Consider the following 24,321-nt stretch of genomic DNA (forward strand, 5'->3'; position numbering starts at 1 on the left):
TTTCATTTCCTTCTCAGTCCTAAAGTGCAAGCCCCAATCACCAACTCAGAAAACATCCATTTAATATTTAATCCAACCTTCATTTCTAAACTTCTGGAATGCTTGGTGCATGCAAGTCTAATCTGGTTTCTCACAGATAACTCTTCTTGACCCTTTTAATCCGGTTTCCGTGCTTTATACTCTAGAGATACTACCCTTACTAAACTCCCTAATGACTACAAAATTCTGAATCAAAGGGCCACTACTCCATGTTGCGTCTGGTTTGACGATTTCCTTCAAGAAGCTTTATCCAGCTACACCCAAAGATCTTCAGACTCGTGGCGACTCTTCAATATTCCCATAAAACACAGGAAATATGCAAATTACCTTCCTCGAGATTCAGTTCCTGGTTTAACCATTTTCTTCAAGCAGATCGATCCAGCTACACCCAAAAATCTTCAGACTCTAGGTGACTCTTCCCAGAATGCAATGCAAATTACCTTCCTCAATCTGGTTTGCGCCACAAGCAGGAAAAACCTTATATTTGTCAAATTGAATTAAGCAAGGATGAGTGCCAATTTTCATAAATGATTAAATTGATTCAACTTGTGTTGTTTTTAATATTAATTCCTTTCTACTATAATGGCTTCTTCTACCTTGTTGGCAGTGCACGGAGACACCGTCCCCATTTTTCTTGTTACTTCTTCACTCCAACCAGCTACTGTTAGGAAGCCTGTAGCGGGCGACGGGTGCAGCAGACGTAGGTGGATTCCAGTCATATTCAGCCAGTGTTTTGCCTGCTTGAGCACAACCATCACTGGTGAGCAGTACCCTAGCACAGTCTTTACATATATGGTTTTACTGATCCACACATAGAGCGCCTCAGTTTTTTCTTTGTTATAATTTCACACAAAACACCAAAAATGGGACGGACACAATTGTTGGAACCCTTAATATTTGGTTGCACACCCTTTGGAATAAATAACTACAATTAATTGTTTCCTATAACAATCAACATGTCCAGGTTTCTCATTTTTGAAGAATGCCTTCTCCCAACAGCAATTTTAAGATCTCTCTACAGGTGTTCAATGAGATTTAGATCTGGACTCAGTGTTGGCCACTTCAGAAGTCTCCAGTGCTTTATTTCCATCTATTTCTGGATGCCTATTGGCTTCTTTAAGTATGTTTGGGGTCATTGTCCTGTTGGAAAACCCATGACCCAGGACTCAAACCCAGCTTTCTGACACTGGGCACTACATTGCTACCAAAAATCCTTTGGCAATCTTCATATTTCATGATGTCTTGCACACAGCCAAAGGACCCTTACCAGAGGAAGCAAAAAAAAAACAAAACATCTTTGAACCTCCACCATATTTGACTATAGGTACTGTGTTGTACTCTTTGTAGGCCTCATTAAATCTTGAGTAAACAGTAGAATGATGGGTTTTCCCAAGAAAGCTCTACCTTGATCTCATCTTTCCACAATTTGGCAAATTGCAGTCTAGCTTTTCTATGTCTTTGTTTCAGCAATGGGGACCTTGTGCGTCTCATGCCATAGCATTTCAATTAATTCAAATGTTGATGATAGTTCACGCTGACACCATTGCACCCTGAGCCTGCAGAGCAACTTTATTTTTTTAGGAATTTGATAGGAGCTGCTAATCCACCATCCAGACTGTCCTGCATTGTAACCTTTCATCAATTTTTCTCTGCCACCAATGTCCTGGGAGATTAGCTACCGTGCCATGGGTTGTAAACTTCTAGATTATGTTTTGGACATTGTAGACAAAGGAACATCAAGATCTCTGGAGATGGAGTTGAGATTGTTGATATTTTCAACAATTTTAAATCTCCAATCCTCAGACTGTTCTCTTCTCCTCTTTCTGTTCTTCATGCTTAGTGTGGCACACACAGACACACAATGCAAAGAATGAGTCAACTTCTTCCATTTTTATCTGGTTTCAGGTGTGATTTTCATATTGGCCTCACCTGTTACTTGCCACAGGTGAGTATGAATGAGCATCACATGCTGGAAACAAAGTTGTTTATCCACAAGTTTGGAAAGGCGCCAACAATTTTGTCTGGCCCATTTTTGGGGGTTTTGTGTGAAATTATGTCCAGTTTGCCTTTTTTATGTGTTGTTTCAATACACACAAAGGAAGTAAGTGTATAACAAAATGTGTAATTGCAGTAATTTTTTGGGATAATTTCAAGGGTGCCAACACTTTTGGCCGTAACTTTATCTAGTAATCACAAATATTGATTTGATTTATATTTCTCTTTTTTCATTCACTTTAAATTTGGTTACTTAGTAAAAATAAACCATTAAGACTTTTATTTCAAAAATCCTTCTTACTTTGCAGCATTTATTCCATACTTGTTTATGTATATACAGAATATATATATATTTTTTACTGTTAAGAATAAAATTAACACACTAAAGAAATTGAATTGAAATTTAATCTTAGGGGAATTTTTACCCTGATAGAAGCAGCCTATTAATGACTTGTTGACTTGTTAATGGGTCTCTGTAGACAGTTCTAAGTGTGCAGTAACTGAATATATAAAGAAAATTTATGAAGGATCATTATCTTATAAAATGACTCTTAATCTATTTAAGTCCTTGGTTTTCTTGCAGTAAGAATATACACTGAAAATATCAAGACATGACCTGTACTATTTTTATACTTTGCTTTTTTAAATGAATGAGACAAATATAATAAATTAAATGAGAGTCAGGAAACAATGGAGCCTGTCGTAGGTGACATTTATTACATTTTCAAAGAATACAATATTAACTAACCAAGAGCAAATCTTTATTTACTTGGATTTTATATATTTAATCACAAGTAAACTTTATTGTATTTACTGCAATGTTTGTAACATTTTAATTATTATTATTAATTGTTTCAAAAACAGGAGACCAACCTGACTGTGGTCACTGAGTTCATCCTTCTGGGATTCGAGGGTGGCAGAACCTTCAGAATTGTGTTCTTCTTTCTTCTCCTTGTCACTTACTGCACAACATTATTGGGAAACCTCCTGATCATCACACTGGTTTTCTACAGTAAGAACCTCCAGTCTCCCATGTACTTCTTCATCACCCAACTCTCTATGAATGATATCTTACTGATCACCGACATTGTACCCAACATGCTTTATATTCAAAGTAATGATAGGGGCACCATTACTTTCTATGGATGTATCACTCAGTTTTACTTCTTCAGCGCCTCAGAAACTTGTGAGTGTTTCCTACTCACCGTGATGTCTTATGACCGATATTTAGCCATATGTAAACCTTTGCGTTACCCTTCTATAATGAATGTTACACATTACAGGACATTAGTAGCTATCACTTGGATATTCAGTTTTTTGATCATATTAGTTGATACAATATCAACATCTCAGTTATCTTTCTGTAAATCAAATATTATTGATCATTTCTTCTGTGATCTCGCTCCTTTGTTAGAAATCTCTTGTTCTGATCGTTACATTCTTCAATTAGAAGTTTCTATCCTTAGCGTTCCTATCATCCTCATTCCTTGTGCGATAATCATATTTTCCTATTCTTATATATTTTTTACAGTCCTTCACATTCAATCTAATTCTGGTAGACAAAAAGTCTACTCCACCTGTAGCTCTCACCTGATAGTGGTCTCCATATTTTATTGGTCGGCATTCAGTGTTTATGTTCTTCCAATAAAAAAGGATTCAATGACCATGGTTAAAGTCCTATCACTGCTGTATACTGTGGGAACACCTTTAATAAACCCCATTATATACAGTCTGAGGAACAGAGATATCAAAATGGCAATGTATAACTACATCAGAAAGCATATCTTTACTTGAGTATGTTGAGGCTCAGGATTTTGCAGCTTGGGGATAAACAAGGTGGAATTATATGTAATGGTTGTGACATCATAAGTATAGAGCTGCTATCAATGGTAAAAAAGCTAAACCTGACACGGAATCACCATGACTCAACTTAAGTAAAAGACCCGTGAAGAAGCTGTTCAGATGTCGATACGCATGAGGACTTGTTGCCCACAAGCATTCAACAGGGATGTTTCTCCTTTTCCATTTTATTGTCTTTTCTATTTTGCTAATAATAAAGGAATATTTAACTGCTTTTATATAATAATTCATAAAAACAATGAAGCTTACATTAAAAGCAATTGTTAAGTTTGTTACATTTGTTAAGTTTGGTGAATCTTTAAGCAACAAACTTCTATCCAGAACCGTTACTCTAAATTTTAATCCATCCCCTCATGCTGGCGAGATTCTGTGGCTTTGGCTTTTTTAAAAGTTCAGAAACCTGTTTAAAAACATCTGGAATGCTGAGGCATGTCCACTTTGATAAAAAAATGGAAAACTCTCAGATGAGGGGAAAATATTATAAATGTGTAGTCTATGCAGCCGGTTTGTGCACATTTCTTTTTGTTTAGCTGTTGCATCCCGTTATTGATTCTGGGATATAGATCCTGAACTGCTAGTGCACCATAAATTGACTTCTTAATGTTATAAAGATTTGTGTTAAGTTCATTTAGCCCTCCATGTTGTTTATTACTATTATTATCATTACTAAAAATTTTTATCCAACACTCACCTCTATGGCCATCCTGCAGCTCGCCATCCTTTCCTCTTCTTTACATTGATTGGTGCCACATCTCCAGCCTCTTCACTATAAGCCAGGACTTCTGATGCTGTCCAGGCCAGAGCTCACTCCATGTCATATGGCAGCGATAGGAGTACAACCTAATGACGTGCAGTGAGCTAAGGCCGGGATACGATCAGAAATCCTGGTCTAAAGTAAAGAGGCTGAAGATGCAGCACGTGACAGTGGTAAGAAGGAGAGGTCAGTGGAGAGGTAAGTATTGTTTTTTCGTTTTAAAGTCCAACGTTCATACATAAATCAGATGATTGTAAGTCGGAGACTGCCTGTAACAAACGTAGAGATTTTATTAAAAATACCAAGATTAGACCAAAACATACAAAAATGTTTTTTGGAATCTTTAGTTCTTCAAATTTATAAATGGTGTGATGAAATTATAATAAAGTAGGGAAATTTTCAGCTCACTGGTCCGTTGTAGCTTATAAGTATCCAAAGAATCCTGATTTCAGCAATGAATATGCAATATGACATATTTCAAGCAAACAGGGCAACTTAGATAAAATTTATTTCTTAATTGTCTGTCTGTAAAATTGTGGATACACTTCATATATCTATAAAAACAGCAGATGTGTTTTGGATATCTGTCATTAATTGTTGCATATACTGTCTTGGCTAAAAGTGTTGGCATCCTTGAAATTGTTCCAGATAATGAAATATTTCTCCCAGAAAATTATTGCAATTACACATTTTGTTATACACATGTTTATTTTCTGTGTGTATTGGAACAACAAAAAAAAACAGAGGAATAGAAGACAAATTGGACAGAATTTCACACAAAACCCCCAAAATGGGCAAGACAAAATTGTTGGCATACATACGAGGAGAAATGCATGGGGTGGCACTCTGTTAGAGGTGAAATCTTCTTTTATTCATGTACGAAGAAAACCATGGATCCAGGGATGTGGGCCCTTCACAGGATGATGGCTATTTTGCGTGGAATGCAAGTTTCTATGGGTCCAGGTGTCTCACAGTATGTTCAGCATACGTGGTGCCGGTTCCTGACTTTTGTACCAAAATTGTTGCCATCTTTCCAAACTTGTGGGTAAACAACTTTGTTTCAAGCATGTGATGCTCATTCACCTGTGGCAAGTAGCAGGTGTGGGCAACATGAAAATTACACCTGAAAGCAGGTAAAAAGGGGAGAATTTGACTCAATCTTCACATAACGTGTCTGTGTGTGCCACACTAAGCATGGAGAACAGAAAGGGGAATAGAGAACTATCGGAGGACCTGAGAACCAAAATTTCTGAACAATATCAACAATTTCAAGGTTACAAGTCCATCTCTAGAGATCTTGATGTTCCATTGTCCACGGTGCACAACATAATGAAGAGGTTTACAACCCACAGCACTGTAGTTAATCTCCCTGTTCATGGACGGCAGAGAAAAAGTGATGAAAGGTTAGTCTGGATGGTGGATAAGCAGCCTCAATGGAGTTCCAAGGACATTCAACTGTCCAGCAGGCTGAAGGTGCATCAGTGTCAGCGAAAACTATCTGTCGACATTTGAAGGAAATTAAACAAAACATGTGTAATTGCAATAATTTTCTGGGAGAAATACTTAATTTTCTGGAACAATTTCAACCATGCCAAGTCTTTTGGCCATGATTGTATGTAAATGAACTACTTGCGTATTAATGTCATATCCTGAACTATCATATGACAATTTTGACCAATCTGCAACTTGAGTATATTGAACATATAATAATGCGAATAAATGATGACATATAATGTCTGATCTTATTTTTAAATCTCTTAACACCTTGGTTTGGAGATGATATATTCTCCATGATTCTCTATTTAAAATTTGCATCTGTGGTCACCACCCCTTACTGATTTGTATTCTTGCGTCACTCCTACAACTTAAGGATCCTTTTTATTACCTGCATGTAGTTCGGCTCAATGACATGATGCTACTGACTTGTTAAATTTGATGCTAGTTGCATCGGAAAGATGCCTTCTGATACGTTGTTTTAATGTTCAACAGTGTTCCACAGTGTGCATAACTATTCAACCCCCTAAAGTCCATACTTTGCAGAGCCTCCTTTTGTGGCAATTAAAACTGCAAGTCACTTTGGATAAGTCTGTATGAGCTTTCCACACTTGCCACTTAGATTTTCCATAAAGACCACCTCTATGGAGTTTACAACTTACTGTGGTCGCATGGACAGATACTCCAGTCTCTGCTTTAGAACTCTACAGCTCCTTCAGGGTTACCTTTCATCTCCCTGCTGCCTCTCTGATTAATGCCCTCTTTGCCCGTGCTGAGAGTTTTGGTGGGTGGCATCCCTCTCTTGGCAGATTTGTTGTGGTGCTATGTTTCTTGCTGATAATAGATATGTTGGTGCTCCGGAGACAACTATCTATTACTAATCCTACAGTATAGTCAATTTTTTATTAATGATTCCTAATTTAGCAAAAAAAAACTTAGATAATGCCTATTCCATTGAAGCTCTCGTCTCCTGTAAGAAAAGAAAAATAAAAAAACACCGTATCCTTCATCTGTCCAAAGTTCTGTCTCATGCAGTAATTCAAGTCTGGGCTAAATAGTTTTCAACCAGGAAGGTGCCAAGATGGGACCGTCCTAGCTGAAAACTATTGAGGAATGAGCTGCCGTGAGCTCAGCATCACTGACTAGCGGTGACGTCATCGAGTTCACTGCCAGTCATTGAGGCCGAGTACTCAGCAGCGCCGCTAGCGGTGATCTCACCACAGTTCATTGATGTGGCTGGGAACATTCTATGATGTCACCGCTAGTCAGTGAGGCTGAGCTCGCTGCAGCTCATTCCTCAGTGGTTTTCAGTCAGCATCTTGGCAATGTCCTGGTTGAAAACTATTTAGCAAAGCCTTGGTGAGGGATATGGTGGTTTTTTAGTTTTCTTTTCTTATAGGAGATGAGGGCTTCAGTGGAATGGACATTAGGTAAGGTTTTTTTTTGGTAAATTAATAGTTTTTAATAAAGGATTGTGTCATTATTTCAAATAAAGGATTTTTTTTCTGGCTGTGTCTTTATGTCTGAAATTTTACTGTGGGGTTACTAATGCGGGCATCTTATAGACACCTCTCCAATACTAACCTGGGCTTCATGTCAGCTGCCAATACAAAGCTGACATGAACCCCAACCCTATTACCCCACTTGCCAATGCTATAGGGTAAGTGGAAAGAGTGAGGCTAAGCACAAGATTTGGCATACCTTCTGGGGCTGCTGAAGGCTAATATTAAAGTCATGGAGGGGGCCAGCATACAAGGCCCCTTCCCTGGCTATTAATATCAGCTCACAACAGTCTACCTAACCTTTGCTAATTAGATTTTGTATGGGACCCCACGTTAGTTTTTTTTCTGGGGTCCCCCTGTAATCTAACCAGTAAAGGCTAAGCAAACAGCTGGGAGCTGTTATTATTAGCCAGGGAACATTTTGGGCTAATTGCCACTACCCAGGCTAGTGAAATCAGCCCCCGGTGGTTGACTTTCCTTCTCCTGGTTATGAAAATTACCCAGGAGCGCACACCACCTTTTTATTTTTTTTTATTTATAAAAAAGTATAGTATAATACACAACCAAGGTAACCTTGGTTCACAGCCTCCAGGTGTTCCAGCAGCTGGAAATTTCAGTGAACTTTAAAAGTCCCACAAAGTTTCCCATAAGTTTTCCAGGCATCGTAGCTGCCGAGAGACCTGGTAGCTCTGAACTCTGATAACCTGATTTACCTGAGTTCAAGCCACCGTGTCTCACGGTAGCTCTAGTGCCGGACTGCTGAGTGCCGAGTACTGAGTACAGCTCACATTAATGTTACCTGGTCTCCCTTTGATCAGCGCAACCTGGTGACAATGATGGAAGATGCAGAAAGCACCCACAGTGTACATTAGGTGGAAAATATTGAATAAAAAAAAAATATGTGGGCTCTCGCGTCATTTTCTTAACCAGCAGAGGGAAAATTCACCACTGGGAGCTGATATTACTAACCAAGGAAGGGGCCATTAGCCCAAAATGTTCCCTGGCTATTATTAACCATTTCCAGCTGTTTGATTAGCCTTTACTGGCTAGATTATAGGGGGACTCCAGAAAATATTGACGTGGGGTCCCCCTGCAAAATCTAACCTGCAAAGGCTAGACAGTCTGCTTTGGGCTGATATTATTAGCCAGGCAAAGGGGCCTTGTATGCTGGCCCTCACCAAGGCTAATAATATCAGCCCCAGAAATGGCGCATCATTAAGATGCACAAAATCTGGCTCTTAACCTCGCTCTTTCCACTTGCCCTGTAGCGTTGGCAAGATGGGCAATAGGGTTGGCAGCTGACATACCCCTTAACCCCATGGTAAAATTTGAGGTATAAAGACACAGCCAGAAAAAAATCTTTTGTTAAAAATAACGACACAATCCTTTATTAATCATTTTTAATTTACAAAAATATAGTTACCTAATGCCCAATTCATTGAAGCCCTCATCTCCTGTAACAAGAATAAAATAATAAACAACAAAAATACTCACCTATTGCCTAATCCGTTGAAGCCATTGTCTCCTGTAAGAAAGCAAAAATAGAAAACCACCATATCCCTCACCTGTCAGATGTGATGACATAATCCCGAGGGTCCCACGGCAAACGGATCATTTGTAGGACAGTTACATCAGCAGTCACTGACGTGACAGCTCTGCAAGAGTGTAATCAATCAAGTGTCAGTGTATAGCACTGAGCTGCTGTGAGTGAAATCACTAGAGTTCAATCAGCTGATGTGCCCCAGTGACCTCACTTATTTCACCAATGCTGCATGAGAATTTTCCCAAGCAGCACTAGTGCAGTAAGTGAGGTCACCGAAGCTTCATCAGCTGATGTACTACAGTGACCTCACTCTCAGCAGCTCAGCACTATAGATTGGCTGGAGCGATCACGCTCCGGTCATTGTATCGCCAGCTGCTGAATAGAGTGGTCATATCTAAGGATGTGGCTGTCCTATTCATGAGATTGCCGTGAGACACTCAATATTACCTGGACTACAGCGGATAGATGAGAATTATGGTAATTTATTATTTTTTATTTATTTCAGGAGACATTCGCATCAGGGTGAGTATAAGGTGAGAATACTCATAAGGTGTTTTTTTATTTTTTATTTTTTTGCAGGGGACGAGGGCATCGAGAACAAGGTGTAGGTGAGTATACTGGGTTTTTTATTTGAATTTTTTTTAAAAATATTTTTAGATATTTTTTTTACTTTCAGCATGGGCGCTGGCAGATAAGATACTACTGCTCCCATCCAGCGGTGTCTGCACTCACTATTTACAATTACAGCAGGCGCCGGCTGATGGGGGTAGTAGTCCCATCAGCCTTGGCTTATGACCCATGGTGAACTTTTTACGATGGATCACTGTCACACCTGCAGGATCATGCTGATATCTGAGAGCGTGATCTCGCAGTGCCCTGACCCACGATAATGATGTTATTGCCAATCAGAGCCTGTGTTCCCTGCGCTGTCATGCAGATAATAGTGCGGTAAACACCCGAACCCGAACAGTAACATGGACTTCTTGAGGAAGTCCATGTTCGGGGTCTGGAAATAGGTGTTCGGTACGGACCCTGAACTTTACTGTTTGGGTTCGCCCATCTCTATTGCTGATGCATCACACGCAAATCGGATTACAGAAATAATTACACATGTTGTGAAGTAACAATATAAGTAAAAATTTAAAGGGGGTGAATACTTTCGCAAGCTACTGTACCGTATTTTTTGGAGTATAAGACGCTCTGTACCTTAAGACGCAACATTTACAGGAGGAAAATGGGAAAAAAATGTATGTGAAAATGAGGGTCTGTCTTATAGTCCAAATTTAGGTTACCGGTGGGGGTGTTGGTGTGGGGTCACAGGAGGCAAAAGCAGACTCGTCGCTGCAGTGACTACATGAGGATTGACTTTTGCCAGTGCTACTTGGTGCTTGGTTAATATGGTCATTTCCTCCGGCCATGAAATTGGTAATTTGACTATTTCTTGACTCAAAGGCTGCATACCACCCCTGCCCAATATTTGTAGTGGACCACTAGCTATAAACACCTGTGTCCTTGCTACCTTATGACTGTATTTATATTGTCTAATATTATATGTTGTTGGCCGATTTTTGTTTCATTTTTGTAGTAATAAACTTTAATATTGATCAGTTTCTGGACAATGACTCCATGTCTCTTATGAGAATTAACTATTGAGGAGTGTCCTAGTGGTATATCCACTACAGCCTGCATTATTTTGGGCTATAGGCTGTATTAATTTACTTTTGACAACTATGTGTGTGTTTTGGATGATATTGATCCATAGGTGCAGTAAGTTGGCTGCAGGAGTGCGGCGATGCTGCGGACCATGAGCTGGGAGGTTGCATGCTGCCTTTGATATCTCAGCGGTGCACACATTGATCTCCCAGCAATGGGTTACAGAAAAATGGAGTTAGAGACAGAGCATGTGCAGATTGAGATCTCATCATTGAGCCGAGATTTAAATCTGCGCATGAGCCAACAAATGGTGCCATTTTCCTGTATCCCACTGCCTTGACACCCCCTCCTCCCAGCCCAGTGCCTGGAGCATCGCCCCATTCTTACCTTCACTGGCTTGCTGCAGTGGTGACTCTGCCTCCTGTGACCTCGCTCCACCGCCCCTGCCTACCCTGGTAAGCTACATTTGGACTATAAGACGCAACCCCATTTTTCTCTCAAATTTTTATAAAAAAAGTGCTTCTTATAATCAGAAAAATTCAGTCGTTTCTCCTAGTATCTGCTTCTGGAGCTTATGTATGATGCTGTTTTGTGGTACAGTATCAAATGGCTTTGCAAAGTCCAGAAAAATTACATCAGCCGCATTACATACATCCAGATATGCACTTACCTCCTCATAAAAACCCGACTTGTTGGTTAGGCACAACTTATCTTTCGTGAATCCATACTGGTTGTCATTTATCATATTCTCTGCCAATTATTTCTGCAGGTCATCTCTGATAATGCCCTCAATAACTCTGTCTGATGTCAAACTTAACAGAAAATAGTTGCCTGAATCCTTTTTACCTTTCTTAAATAACGGTATCATGTCGGCCATCCTCCAATCCTGTGAATAAATGGCATCTGAGCCGGGGAATTTGTCAATGTTTCATTTTTTCAGACACAGGCGTACTTTTTCTTGTGTTAAACTAGTTATATCTGGTGGTGAACATTGATTTTTTTTCAGTTCATTGGTGAACAAAACATTGATGAAAAGTTCCGGTTTCATATCTCTGCCTTTTCTTTGTCCTCTATAATTATCATTGTTATTATCATCTTTTAAGGGGCCGATATCATCTGTTTCTTTCTTTTTGCCATTTGATATATTTATAAAGTATTTATTTTTATGTCGCTAGTGATTTGTATTTCAGTAGCTAACTTTGCTAGCTTGATTTCTTTTTTACGTTTGATAAGTTGCCCAGTTGTAGTTGACAATGAGACATCCAGACTGACATTTTATACAAAATTCTGCCCTGTTACAGCTGGGGATGGGGAGATGTCCATTGAGGAAGATGTGGAGAAAGTGATAGAGGTGCAAAAGCATTGTTTATTGTGCTGAAATGACCAGTGAGGACCTGACCTGCTTACGGTAGTGCATCTATATAATTTAAAACATTGATTAAGTGGGCCACACATAATGATAATTATTAATGCAGTGAAGGAAGAGGAGGAACAGTATGAAAAGCACTAGATGATTATGACGACCTCGACCAGGCACTACTTGAGGATGCTGCCTGGCTAGCAGAAAGACAATCACAATAAGAAGTAGGAGAACAAATTGAGGCATGCTGACCTTGCTAGCCATTTTTCTTTTGAAACATCTCCAAAATCTTCTATCATAATGGCTAAACTGGAACCTATAGAAATCAGTCAGAACAGATTATCTTCAGCTGATTGTGTGGCAGACAATCCTGCTATATTATTTTTCTCACTTGAATTTTTCAACACAATTCCTATCTTCCAAAAACAATTGACAAATAAATGCTAGGTACTTGCTACCAAAACATTGGCGTCAACAGACTGAAGTATTGGAATGATGTGTATGTACATCAAATTACACTAGGACAAAAGGTTGGTAAAAATCTGTTGCTTGTGACACACACATTTTGTTAAGGAGACAGTCATGATTATTTTTTTCAGTTACATTGATGGCCTACTTAAGCATTACTGGGACTCTTCTTTCTGTAATCACAACTCCAACTTGTTCACCTGTGACTTTTAGCAGCAACCAGGTTTCAGAGGCAATAATGCATTGCATGTCCATGATGTCATGACGCGTGACACACAGTGACTACTGAGGCCTGGTTGTTTCTGGAAGTAATTGATTGAAAAAAATTTAAATTTTATTCAAACAATAAATAAAAACAATGAGTGCAAGTAAACACCAAGATACAGGTAAATAAGCTAAAATTTGGTGGGTAAGCAAATGTGGGAGAAAACAGCTTTGAAGGCTTAAATACCTATATAAGCACATATATACACAAAATACATTGATATGTATAATCACTGCTCAACAAAATAAAGGGAACACTTAAATTACCACATTCTAGATATCACTGAATGAAATATTCCAGTTGCAAATAATTTATTATATAGTGGAATGCATTGAAAACAATAAAACATAAAAATGATCAATGCAATTCAAAATTAAAATTTTGAATCCTGCTCAAAATCATAGTGGAAAATCAAATTACAGGCTGATCCATCTTTAGTGGATATGCCTAAAACAAGGAAATGATGGTCAGTAGTGTGTGTGGCCTCAATGTGCCTCTATGATCTCCTTGCAATGCCTGGGCATGCTCTTGATGAAGTGGTAGATGTTCTCCTGAGGGATCTCCTCCCAGACCTGGATTAAAGCATCAGTCAACTCCTGAACAATCTGTGGTGCAACGTAGCACATGTTCTCAATTTTATTCAAGTCTGGGGAACTGGTAGGCCAGTGGAAAGCATCAATGCCTTCATCATTCAGGACCTGCTGACACACTTTAGCCACATGAGGCCCAGCACTCTCATGCATTAGAAGGAACCCAGGGCCTACTGCACAATGGGCTCTGGGTTCACAATGGGTCTGAGGATCCTCTCAAAATGGGTCTGAGGATATCATCTCGGTACCTAATGGCAGTCAGGGTACTTATGGCTAGCACATGGAGGGCTGTGTGGCCCTCCAAAGAAATGTCTCCTCACACCATTACTCACCCACTGCCAAGCTGCTCATGCTGCAGGATGTTGTAGGCAGCAGAACATTCTCCAGACTCTGTCGCATCAGTCACATGTGCTCAGTGTGAACCTGCTCTCATCCGTGTAGAGCACAGGTCACTAATGTCAAATCTGCCAATCTTGGTGTTCTCTGGCAAATGCTAATCACCTTGCACGGTGTTGGGCTGTAAGCTCAACACCCACTTGTGGATGTCAGGCCCTCATACCACCCTCATGAAGTCTGTTTCTGACAGTTTGAGCAGACACATGGATGTCAGTGGCCTGATGGAGGTCATTTTGCAGGGCTCTAGCACTGCTCCTCCTTGCACAAAGGAGGAGATAGCAGTCCTGATGTACTGGCCTGTCTTTTGGTATCTGCTCCATGCTCTGGACACTGAGCTGACAGACACAGCTACTAGTGATGAGCGAGCACTAAAATGCTCAGATACTAGTTGCTTGGGTCGAGCAAATTGGAATGCTGGGTGCTCAACCCAAGCAACGAGCCCAATGTAAGTCTATGGGAAACTCAAATATTTTTCAGGCAGCTCCCCCCGGCGGTCTGCAAAGAGCCTAAAAATTGCCCAAATCGATGGGAATAGTGCTCAAATGACATGGGAACAGCATGGGGAAGACCCCTGGAAGCATTGTTAGAGTATTACGCCACTTTTACGGACTCACAATAAAACATGCAAAAATATAACCAAAATGGATTTTCCTGGGACACATGTTAAAGAACATCCTTTCCAGGGTAATATCTTGTATATAAGGCAAAATAAATAACCAAAACCAAAAATACTCCTCCTAACCTTGAGCTTTGTTCACACGTAGCGCTTTTGATGCGTTTATGCACTTTTGCATTGCTTTCAACCAAGACAAATGCATTCACTGGGAAATGTCATTTTAACATTTTACTACCTTATCTGGCCATGTGGTGTGTGACACATCATCAGACACATACATACAGTGCTGAAAAGACATGGGAACAGCATTCGGAAGACTCGTGGAAGCATTTCTGACTCCCAGGTCACTGCCTAAAAGTGTGCTCATCATAAGTGATCCTTGACGCATGCGAAGATGCCTCCCGCCATGCACCTGTCGTTGCAGACTTGAAAAAATCACCGTCCACATCCTTGTCCCAATGCAACATTCAGTTGTCTCTACCCCATTCCTTGGAATGCAAGCTCAAGTATGCAGCCAGCCACCCACCAACAGGCTGCAAGACTATATTGCCAAAATTTTGACAGCTGCTTGCACTTGAAATGTGGCCTTTTAGGTTCATGGAGGCAGAACCTGTCCACAGTCTTATGGTGGCGGCAACCGGATATCCATTCTGGGTCCCCAGCCGCCTGTATTTTTCCCGGTGTCATCTCCGCCTTCCACAAGCATGGCTCCCACAACATTACCCGTGCCCTCCCCAGTGAACTTACTGGGAAGGACCGCCTACCCACAAACACATGGTCAAGTGAATGTCGCCAGGGACGGTATGGAGACGGTCCACAGCTATTTCTGCTGAGTTGTATTTCACCACAGCCATATGCTTTAGCTTGGTGAAAGGACTTGGGAAAACCATATCAACTCCAGCTGTCATTTCTCCCAGGAAGTTCTATAAAGCTGCTTTTGCTTTAAATGTGGCATTTTAGGCTCGTGGAGGCGGAACGTTTTCACAACCTCATGCCGGCGGCTGGGTATCCATACTTGGTCCCCAGCCTCCACTATTTCTCCCGATGTTGTCTCCGCCTTCCACAAGTGTGAGTCACTGAACATTACTGCTGGTACTTTTCTGTGGGAATCTGCTTATCTCATACCAGCCTGGAATATTTCCAGTAAACTATGGTACGACGCCATGGTATTAGCACTGCCCCAGTACCAGTAGTGAAGCCATCCCCAATTTCCTTCTCAGGAATTTTATTTGGTAGACTGAGTGGCTGCCCAAATACATTGGTTTCTCACAAAGGAGCTGAAGAAAGAGTGGCAGTAGGTGCAAGTTTCTCCAGCCTGTTAGATATCAGAGGGTGAACGGCAGCACATTGGATCAGTGGTTAGCACTGAAGCCTTGCAGCGCTGGGATCCTGGGTTCAAATCTCAGCAAGGACAACATCTGCAAGGATTTTGTATGTTCTCCCCGTGTTTGCGTGGATTTTCACCTCAGTAAAAAAGCAGCCATAGAGTGTCCGGGAACCATAGCACACACTTTTCTTAGCCAGGACTACTTCTCGGCAGGGTTGGACAATCCTTCCAGAGAATCCTCTGGTGTGCCCTGGCTTCTACCTCAGAAGAGTTCATGATAACACTTACTTTGCAGCTGCTATGGGGTTCTTGAGCGGGTTAGAAAGGGGAGCTCTCAGAATCAAATCTTCTGGTGGGCCCAATGTTTTTCATTCTGAAATAGCTTCAGTGGGAGTTGTATTTCTCCACAGCCATATTCTTTAGCTCGGTGAAAGGACTGGCATGGAGGGAAACCGTATCTACCCCGGATGTCATTTCTCCGTCACCAGGTTCCGCCCATTGTCACACACGACAATGCCTGGCTATATATTCAGCGGTGAGAGCCACAGATCAAGCTTTCAACAACTCTGCAGAGCTGGGCAGTTTGTCACCTAAGCATTAAGCATGTTATCTTCAGCACAACCTGCTGCCACTTGGCCAAGGCAGTGCTGCAGTGCTGTCAGCTTGTGACTGATGTGGTCATTTTGGAGATGGATTAGGAGGTGCAGGAGGTGAACAATGTGAATACATTGAGGTTACATTGGCGACGCTGTTATAATAAGAACTAAAGAAAGATCCTACTAGTTTTTTTTATGTTATTTTTTGAGACAAATGCATTCACCGGGAAATGTCATTTTAACATTTTACCACCTTATCTGGCCATGTGGTGTGTGAGACATCATCAGACACATCCTGTTTCATTTATGATGGAGGGACTCTGAAAGTCACAAAGCCTATTTTTATAGGGCCATCAGGTGGACCTTACTATTTTTAAAAGGCCAGCAGTCTGCCCTCACTATTGGTAGAGAGCCATCAGCCGGCTATGCTTTGTTTTTCCCATTATTAACGAGTGGGTCACCTATACTGTTATTGCGTATGCACTGACGACAAGTGCTGCCAAAAATTTGGACACAACCCAATACCCCTTTGAAGAGACAGAGAGGAGGGTCTCAGTAAAAAAAATGTTCCCATTATAAAGGAGCAGGTCTCCTATAGTGTTAATTCCCATGCTGTGATTGCAAGGGCTGCAAAAAGGTGGGAAAAACCCCTCTAAGAATTTAAAGACACATGGAGCAGGGCCACAGTAATGAGTACGACATGTTCCCATTAGAAAGGAGAGAGTCGGCTATACAGTTATATGGTATGCAGTGAGTCCAACGGCTGACCCAATTTAGGAAAAACCCCTGTAAGAATTTAAAGACACATAGAGCAGGGCCACAGTAACGAGTACGACTTTGTCCCATTACAAATGAGCAGGTGTGCTATACAGATATAAGGTATGCAGAGAGTCCAACGGCTGAGTGAATTTAGGAAAAACATCACTAAGAATTTAAAGACACATAGAGCAGGGCCACAGTAACAAGTTCGACATGTTCCCATTAGAAAGGAGAGAGTCTGCTATGCCGTTATAGGGTATGCAGTGAGTCCAACGGCAGACCAAATTTAGGAAAAACCCCAGTAAGAATTTAAAGACACATAGAGCAGGGCTACAGTAACGAGTATGACATGATCCCATTAGAAAGGAGAGGGTCTGCTATACAGTTATATGGTATGCAGTGAGTCCAACGGCTGACCGAATTTAGGAAAAACCCCACTAAGAATTTAAAGACACATAGAGCATGGCCACAGTAATGAATGCGACTTTGTCCCATTACAAATGAGCAGGTATGCTATACAGTTATAGGGTATGCAGTGAGTCCAACGGCTGAGTGAATTTAGGAAAAACACCACTAAGAATTTAAAGACACATAGAGCAGGGCCACAGTAACAAGTACGACATGTTCCCATTAGAAAGGAGAGAGTCTGCTATACCGTTATAGGGTATGCAGTGAGTCCAATGGCTGACCAAATTTAGGAAAAACCCCAGTAAGAATTTAAAGACACATAGAGCAGGGCCACAGTAACGAGTATGACATGATCCCATTAGAAAGGAGAGGGTCTGCTATACAGTTATAGGGTATGCAGTGAGTCCAACGACTAACAAAATTTAGGAAAAATCACACTTAGAATTTAAAGACACATAGAGGGACACAGTATTGACAAATTCCCATTAGAAAAGAAAGGGTCTCCCATTATGTTGGCCTATGCAGTGAAAGCAAGGACTGCCAAAAAAATTCGGAGGCACTCCAATGCCCCTTGGAAGAGACATAGAGGGCCTCATGAAAAAATGTTCCCATTCGAAAGAAGCGGTACTCCTATACTTGTAATGTCCATGCACTAAGTGTATGAGCTGACAAACATTTATCCCTGGGGGGTATACATGAACATACTGTATACATTTTTTTTTTACGGGCATCATAAAAACCATTTAAAAAAATTATGTGGTTGTTGCATCACTGACCCCTGGTGATATCGTGGTGGAGGATGAGGGTGAGGAGAAGGAGGAGGACAAGAGCAAATAGCCAAAATCAGGAAGCGTATACCCATGTGTGGGTGTGAAAAGGTGCATGGGAATACACCTCCCAAGAAAAGACACTGGATTTGAGTTTGTTACGCTGCTATCATTCTGTGGTGTTGAGAAGTCTGGCTTGTACCGTGGGTCTAGAAATGTCACCAACCAGTAAGGACTGTCACCCAAAATTTTAAGAACGCGAGGGTCATGGGAAAGGCAGCTTAACATAAACTCAGCTATGCGTCCTAGACTGCTAACAGGCAAGACTTCCCTGACGTCACCCAGAGGACGAGTGACCATGCTCTCCTTCTCCTCTCTGTCCTCAGGCCATCCGCGCAAAGCAGACGGTATGACAGTTGTGCAGGTAGTACCGTCTATAGCGCATGAAACTAGCTCCTGTTCATCCTCCTCCTCTTCCTCATTGTCACCCAATCCACATTTGGATGAGATGAGGCTGGGCTATGTATTATCACCCTGTATGGTTCCTTGCTCCATCTTATCATGCTCTGCCTGCAATACATCCTCTTTGATTGTGAGTGGAGAGCATTTCAGAAGACAGAGAAGCGGGATGGTGTTGCTAAATATGGTGTCATCGCCACTCACCATCTTGGTGGAGTCCTCAAAGTTTTGTAGGATGGTAGATAAGTCAGACATCCATGTTCACTCCTGAGGTCTTATGTGTGGAGTCTGAAATTAATACCGAGGGCCTTGTCGATGCTGGTACTCAACAACTACCCTCTTCTGCTCACAAATCGTTCCCAATATCTGCAGTGTAGAGTTCCAACGCGTGGGGACATCACACACCAGTCTGTGAGCTTGAAGCTGCAAACGCTGCTGAAACACGGCAAGGGCGGTGGAAGCTGTAGCTGACTTTCTAAAATGGGCACACAGGCGGCGTACTTTGACCCGCAGATCCGGCAGCTCCAGGTAGGATTTGAGAAATCGCTAAACCACGAGGTTAAGCACATGGGCCAGGCATGGTACGTGTGTGAGCTCTCCTCAGATTTGCCACCAGGTTCCGGCCATTGTTACACACGACCTTGTCTGGCTGTAGGTTCAGCAGTGTGAGCCACAGATCTGCCTGCTCTTTAAGAGCTGTCTACAACTCTTCAGCATTGTGCGGTTTGTCACCTAAGCATATTAGCTTCAACACAGTCTGTTGCCGCTTGGCCAAGGCAGTGCTGCAGTGCTTCCAGCTTGTGACTGATGTGGTAATTTCAGAGATGGAGGCTGAAGAGGAGGAGGAGGCTGAGGAGGATGGGGTGCAGAGCAGTAGGCTGTGGCGGCAACCCTGATTGACCTAGGGCCTGTGATTCTTGGCATCGAGAGGACGTGCTCTGTCCCAAGGTCTGACTGGGTCCCGGCTTCCACGATGTTAACCCAGTGTGCCATCAGCGAGATGTATCATCCCTGCCCACAGGAACTTTTCCACGTATCCGTGGTTAGGTGGACTTTCCCAGTAACTGCGTTTTTGAGGGCACGGCCAATGTTTTGGGACATGTGCTTGTGTAATGTGGGGAGAGCACACCAGGAGAAATTGTGGTGGCTGGGAATCGAGTACGGAGGAACGGTTGCTGCTATCAGGCTTCGGAATGCTTCCATCTCCACAAGCCTAAAAGGCAACATTTCTAGCGCAAGCAGTTGTGAAATGTGGGAATTTAGTAGTGTGGCCTGTGGGGCGTTGGCTGCATATTTGCGCTTGCATTCCAAGGACTAGGATATGGACAACTGAATGATGCGCTGGGACAAGGATGTGGACGTGCTTCCTGATGCTGGTACTTGAGAGTGTGCAATATCAGGTGCAGGACAGGAGGCATCTTCGCATGCACCATGGACAGGGGATTAGCTTGCATGCACAACAGTGGAAGAAGCAGTGGTGAAACCCGCAGACACTGTTCCTGGACCCTGGGGTTTGGCTCACAAAGTCGGGTGCTTTGCTGCCATGTGCGTGATCATGCTGGTGGTGGTCAGGCTGTTCGTTTTGCCACCCCTGCTGATGCTGGCCTGACAGGTGGTGCAAATGGCCTTTTTGGGGTTATCAGCGGAGTCTTTAAAAAACAACCAGACTCGGGAAGACCTAACAGTTGTACTGGCAACTTCCTTCATGTTGATGTTACGGGGAACGGTTGCCCACCTTCTTTCTGCGGACACCACACTGCTTCTTCTTGCCTGTTGGGGTGCTCTGCCTCCCTCCCCCTGTATGCTGCTCTACTCGCTCTGCATGTCCTCCTGCCAGGTTGGGTCAGTTACTATATCATCTGCCACCTCGTCTTCCACTTCCACTCTCTCGTCTTCCTCCTGACTTTCTGGCAATTATCCACCTCTTGTGACACTTTGCCACCATCGCCTTTGTGTGACCGTGGCTGCTCAAATATTGGGGCATTGCTGCATGCGATCTCCTCTTTCCCCGCTTCAAGTGGGCCAGGCGAGAGGCCCGAATCTATAAATGGAAAAGTGAACAGCTATTCGGAGGGTCCAAGTGTAAGATCAGTTGTTTCTGGGCACTCGGCATTGTGGGAGGAAGAAGGTTCAGGGTGAGGAATATGCAGTCCAGACTCACAACTACTGTGACTTGACCGTGTGGAAGACAAGGTGGTGGTGGGGGTGGTGGCTAAGTGACTGGAAGCATTTTCTGCTATCCAACCCATAACCTTTTCACACTACTCTGTGTTCAATAGTGGTGTTCTGTGGTCCCCTATTAATTGGGACAAGAAGGTCGAGCGAGAAGATGTGGGTGTTTGTTGTGGCACAATTTCAGCTTGCCCACGGTCTTGGCCTCTGCATGCACCATCACCATCACGTCAAGTTCCCCGTCCGTTGCCACATGCCTTGCCAATTTTAAATGGAAGGCAATATTTTCCACGTTCACTATCAATAACTGAATTTGGAGCGAACTTATATGTGATCCGTGTGACGGACAAACCACAGTTTGCCTGTAGGTAACTATTTTGAACAGCAAACTAGTGTCAATTGCTTTGCTTGACACACTGAATTTTTTCTTAATGGAGATCAGAAATGGCATTATTTTCTGAAAACGTATATGTAATCCATGTGTTGGACGATCCACAGTTTTAAATACCTGGCCCATAAGTGACTATTTTGAACAGCAAACTGGTGTCAATTGCTTCACTGACACACCGAAACAAATTTTTAATGGATGCCAAGAATGGCAGTATTTTCAGCGCAATTATATGTGATCTGTGTGACAGACAAACCACGGTTTTAAATAGGATTTTTGGTGCTGCAGTATGGAAAGGACCTGGCTGTATTCTGCAGTGCCAACAAGCAAATGGCGCAGAAAAACTGTGTTCACTGTATTGCTTTTTAAGCAAATAATGAGGATTAAGATCCAAAAAAAAATTATTCCTGGCCCCTGAGACCTGGGCCTATTTCTATAAATATCTAACAGCAGCAGAAGGCAGAACTGGAATGCAGCCTCTTGTGCTATATGCACTGCAGTCTGCAATATACACTGCCTGCCTAAATACACTGCCTGCCTGATATCTCTGCAGATGGATTAGTCCTCAGAAGGACTGTTTGTTGAGATGGATATATGTCTCTAATATAGTCTGTATACCTACACTAACAAGAAACAAGCAAATCTCTCCCTAGCTCAGCAGCACCTCTCCCTACCCTGTCTGATTCCGGAGTGACTGTGACGAGCATGGCGGCGCCAGGTCTGATATAGACCTGATGACGCTGTGTGGCCATCCAATCACTGTAATGCCACATCCAGCATGGCTACAGCATTACAGTGAGTGGAAGGCAATCCCTGCATCTTCATTGGCTCTGTAAAGAGCACCAAACATGCAGGGAGGAGACCCGAGCTCCCCCTGAGCAACCCTGGAAATACTCGGCGAGCGGCAAGCATCTTGAGCAGTGAGATGCTCGGACGAGCATCGAGCAGTAGCGAGCATGCTCGCTCATCACTAACAGCTACCCTTCTTGCCACAGCTTGTATTGATGTGCCATCCTGGGATCAGAAGCAAAAGCAGGAACTGTTGATTGTAGAAGAGGACCTGTTGAGGGAAAGAGGAAGACCTGCAGATTGAGAGTTGGAAAAGAAAGAAGTAGAAGCAAAAATACATTAAGCTTTAGTTACATCTTCTCTGTGGTTCTTCTTGGCTCCATTCTTGGGAAAGACCTCTACGTATTTCTGATAGGAGGCAGGAATATTAGAAGCTGATATTATCTGATTTTTATTGCAGTGCTTGAGACCAGTGATTAGACTAATAAAAGTTAATGTCGCACAGAGGGACTAAGTAAAAAAGTTAAGATGATTTAAAAAATTATTAAAAAAAACAAAATAAAACACAAAATTAAGAACAAAAAATATTACACCAATGAAAATACATATTTGTGTAAAAAAATGAACAAAAAAGCACGATCTAAAAGACAAATGTAAATAAAATTAACATCACTGAAAACGTCATCTTTCACGCAAAAAAAAAAAAGCAGTCACACTGCTCCATCAGCGGAAAAATAAAAAAGTTATAGTTCTTAAAATAAAGCAATGCAAAAACAATATTTTTCTATAAAATAGTTTTTATTGTGTAAAAGAAACAAAACATTAAAAAATTATCAGTCGTATCGCTGTAATCGTACTGATCCGAAAAATAAAGCTGCCTTATCAATTTTACAACACGGTGAATGGCATGAAAAAAAAAAAAAATCTCTGAGTTACTGTTTTTTGTTCATTCTGCCTCCCAAAAATTGGAATAGAAATCGATCAAAAAATGCTTTGTGCCCAAAAATGATACAAATATAAACGTCAACTCATCCAGCAAAAAACAAGCCCACGCATGACTGTTGGTAGAAATAGAGAAAAATTATAGCCCTCCAGTAAAGCGATGCAAAAACTTGTTTTTAAGAAAAAACACAATGTTTTTAGTGTGTGACAGTAGAAAAACAAATAAACCGATGTACAGGTGCATCTCACTAAATTAGAATATCATCAAAAAGTTAATTTATTTCAGTTCTTCAATACAAAAAGTAAAACTCTGATACTGTTTCATATAGAGTCAATACAAACTGAGTGATCCATTTCAAGTGTTTATTTCTGTTAATGTTTATGATTATGGCTTACAGCCAATGAAAACACAAAAGTAATTATCTCAGTAAATTAGAATACTTTATAAAAACAGCTTGAAAAATGTTTTTAAAATCCGAAATGCTGTCCTACTGAAATCTATGTTCAGTAAATGCACTCAATACTTGGTCGGAGCTCCTTTTGCATTATTTACTGTATAAATGTGGCGTGGCATGGAGGCGATCAGCCTGTGGCACTGCTAAGGTGCTATGGAAGCCCAGGTTGCTTTGATAGCAGCCTTCAGCTCGTCTGCATTGTTGGGTCTGGTGTCTCTCATCTTCCTCTTGACAATACCCCATAGATTCTCTAAAATAGATTCTCTGTGGGGTTAAGGTGAGGTGAGTTTGCTGGCCAATCAATCACAGTGCTACTGTTGTTTTTAAACCAGGTATTGGTACTTTTGGCAGTGTGGACAGGTGCCAAGTCCTGTTGGAGAATGACATCTCCATCTCCCCAGCGCTCTGCCGACAGGCAGAGTGAAGTATGAAGTGCTTTAAAATTTCCTGGTAGACGGCTGCGCTGACTTTGCTCCGCAAACCATCACTGATTGTGGAAACTTCACACTAGACCTCCTGCAGCTTGGATTGTGGCCTCTTCACTCTTCCTCCAGACTCTGGGACCTTGATTTCCAAATGAAAATTGGAGCTCTGGGACCTTGTGAAGTATGTCAAAGACTGCCTTCTGGACATCTGTCAAGTCATCAGTCTTCCCCATGATTGTGGAGCCTACTGAAACAGACTAAGGGAACTTTTTAAATGCTTAGGAAGCCTTTACAGATGT

General features: G+C 41.8%; 1 protein-coding gene across 1 annotated transcript in view; it reads left to right on the forward strand.

Annotated features, from left to right (window-relative positions):
- Positions 1 to 4,737: 4,737 nt before the first annotated feature.
- Positions 4,738 to 24,321, forward strand: part of LOC141167480 (olfactory receptor 6B9-like) — a 41,852-nt gene continuing 22,268 nt past the window's right edge. Inside the window, exons 1-3 of the mRNA XM_073654881.1 lie at positions 4,738 to 4,821; positions 9,693 to 9,709; positions 9,767 to 9,795. Coding sequence (XP_073510982.1) covers positions 4,738 to 4,821; positions 9,693 to 9,709; positions 9,767 to 9,795 — 130 coding nt within the window. The remainder of the gene's footprint in view (positions 4,822 to 9,692; positions 9,710 to 9,766; positions 9,796 to 24,321) is intronic.

The sequence above is a fragment of the Phyllobates terribilis genome, unplaced genomic scaffold (assembly GCF_046119375.1).
Source record: "Phyllobates terribilis strain yellow unplaced genomic scaffold, ASM4611937v1 Scaffold_11__3_contigs__length_659146591, whole genome shotgun sequence".
Taxonomy (NCBI): domain Eukaryota; kingdom Metazoa; phylum Chordata; class Amphibia; order Anura; family Dendrobatidae; genus Phyllobates; species Phyllobates terribilis.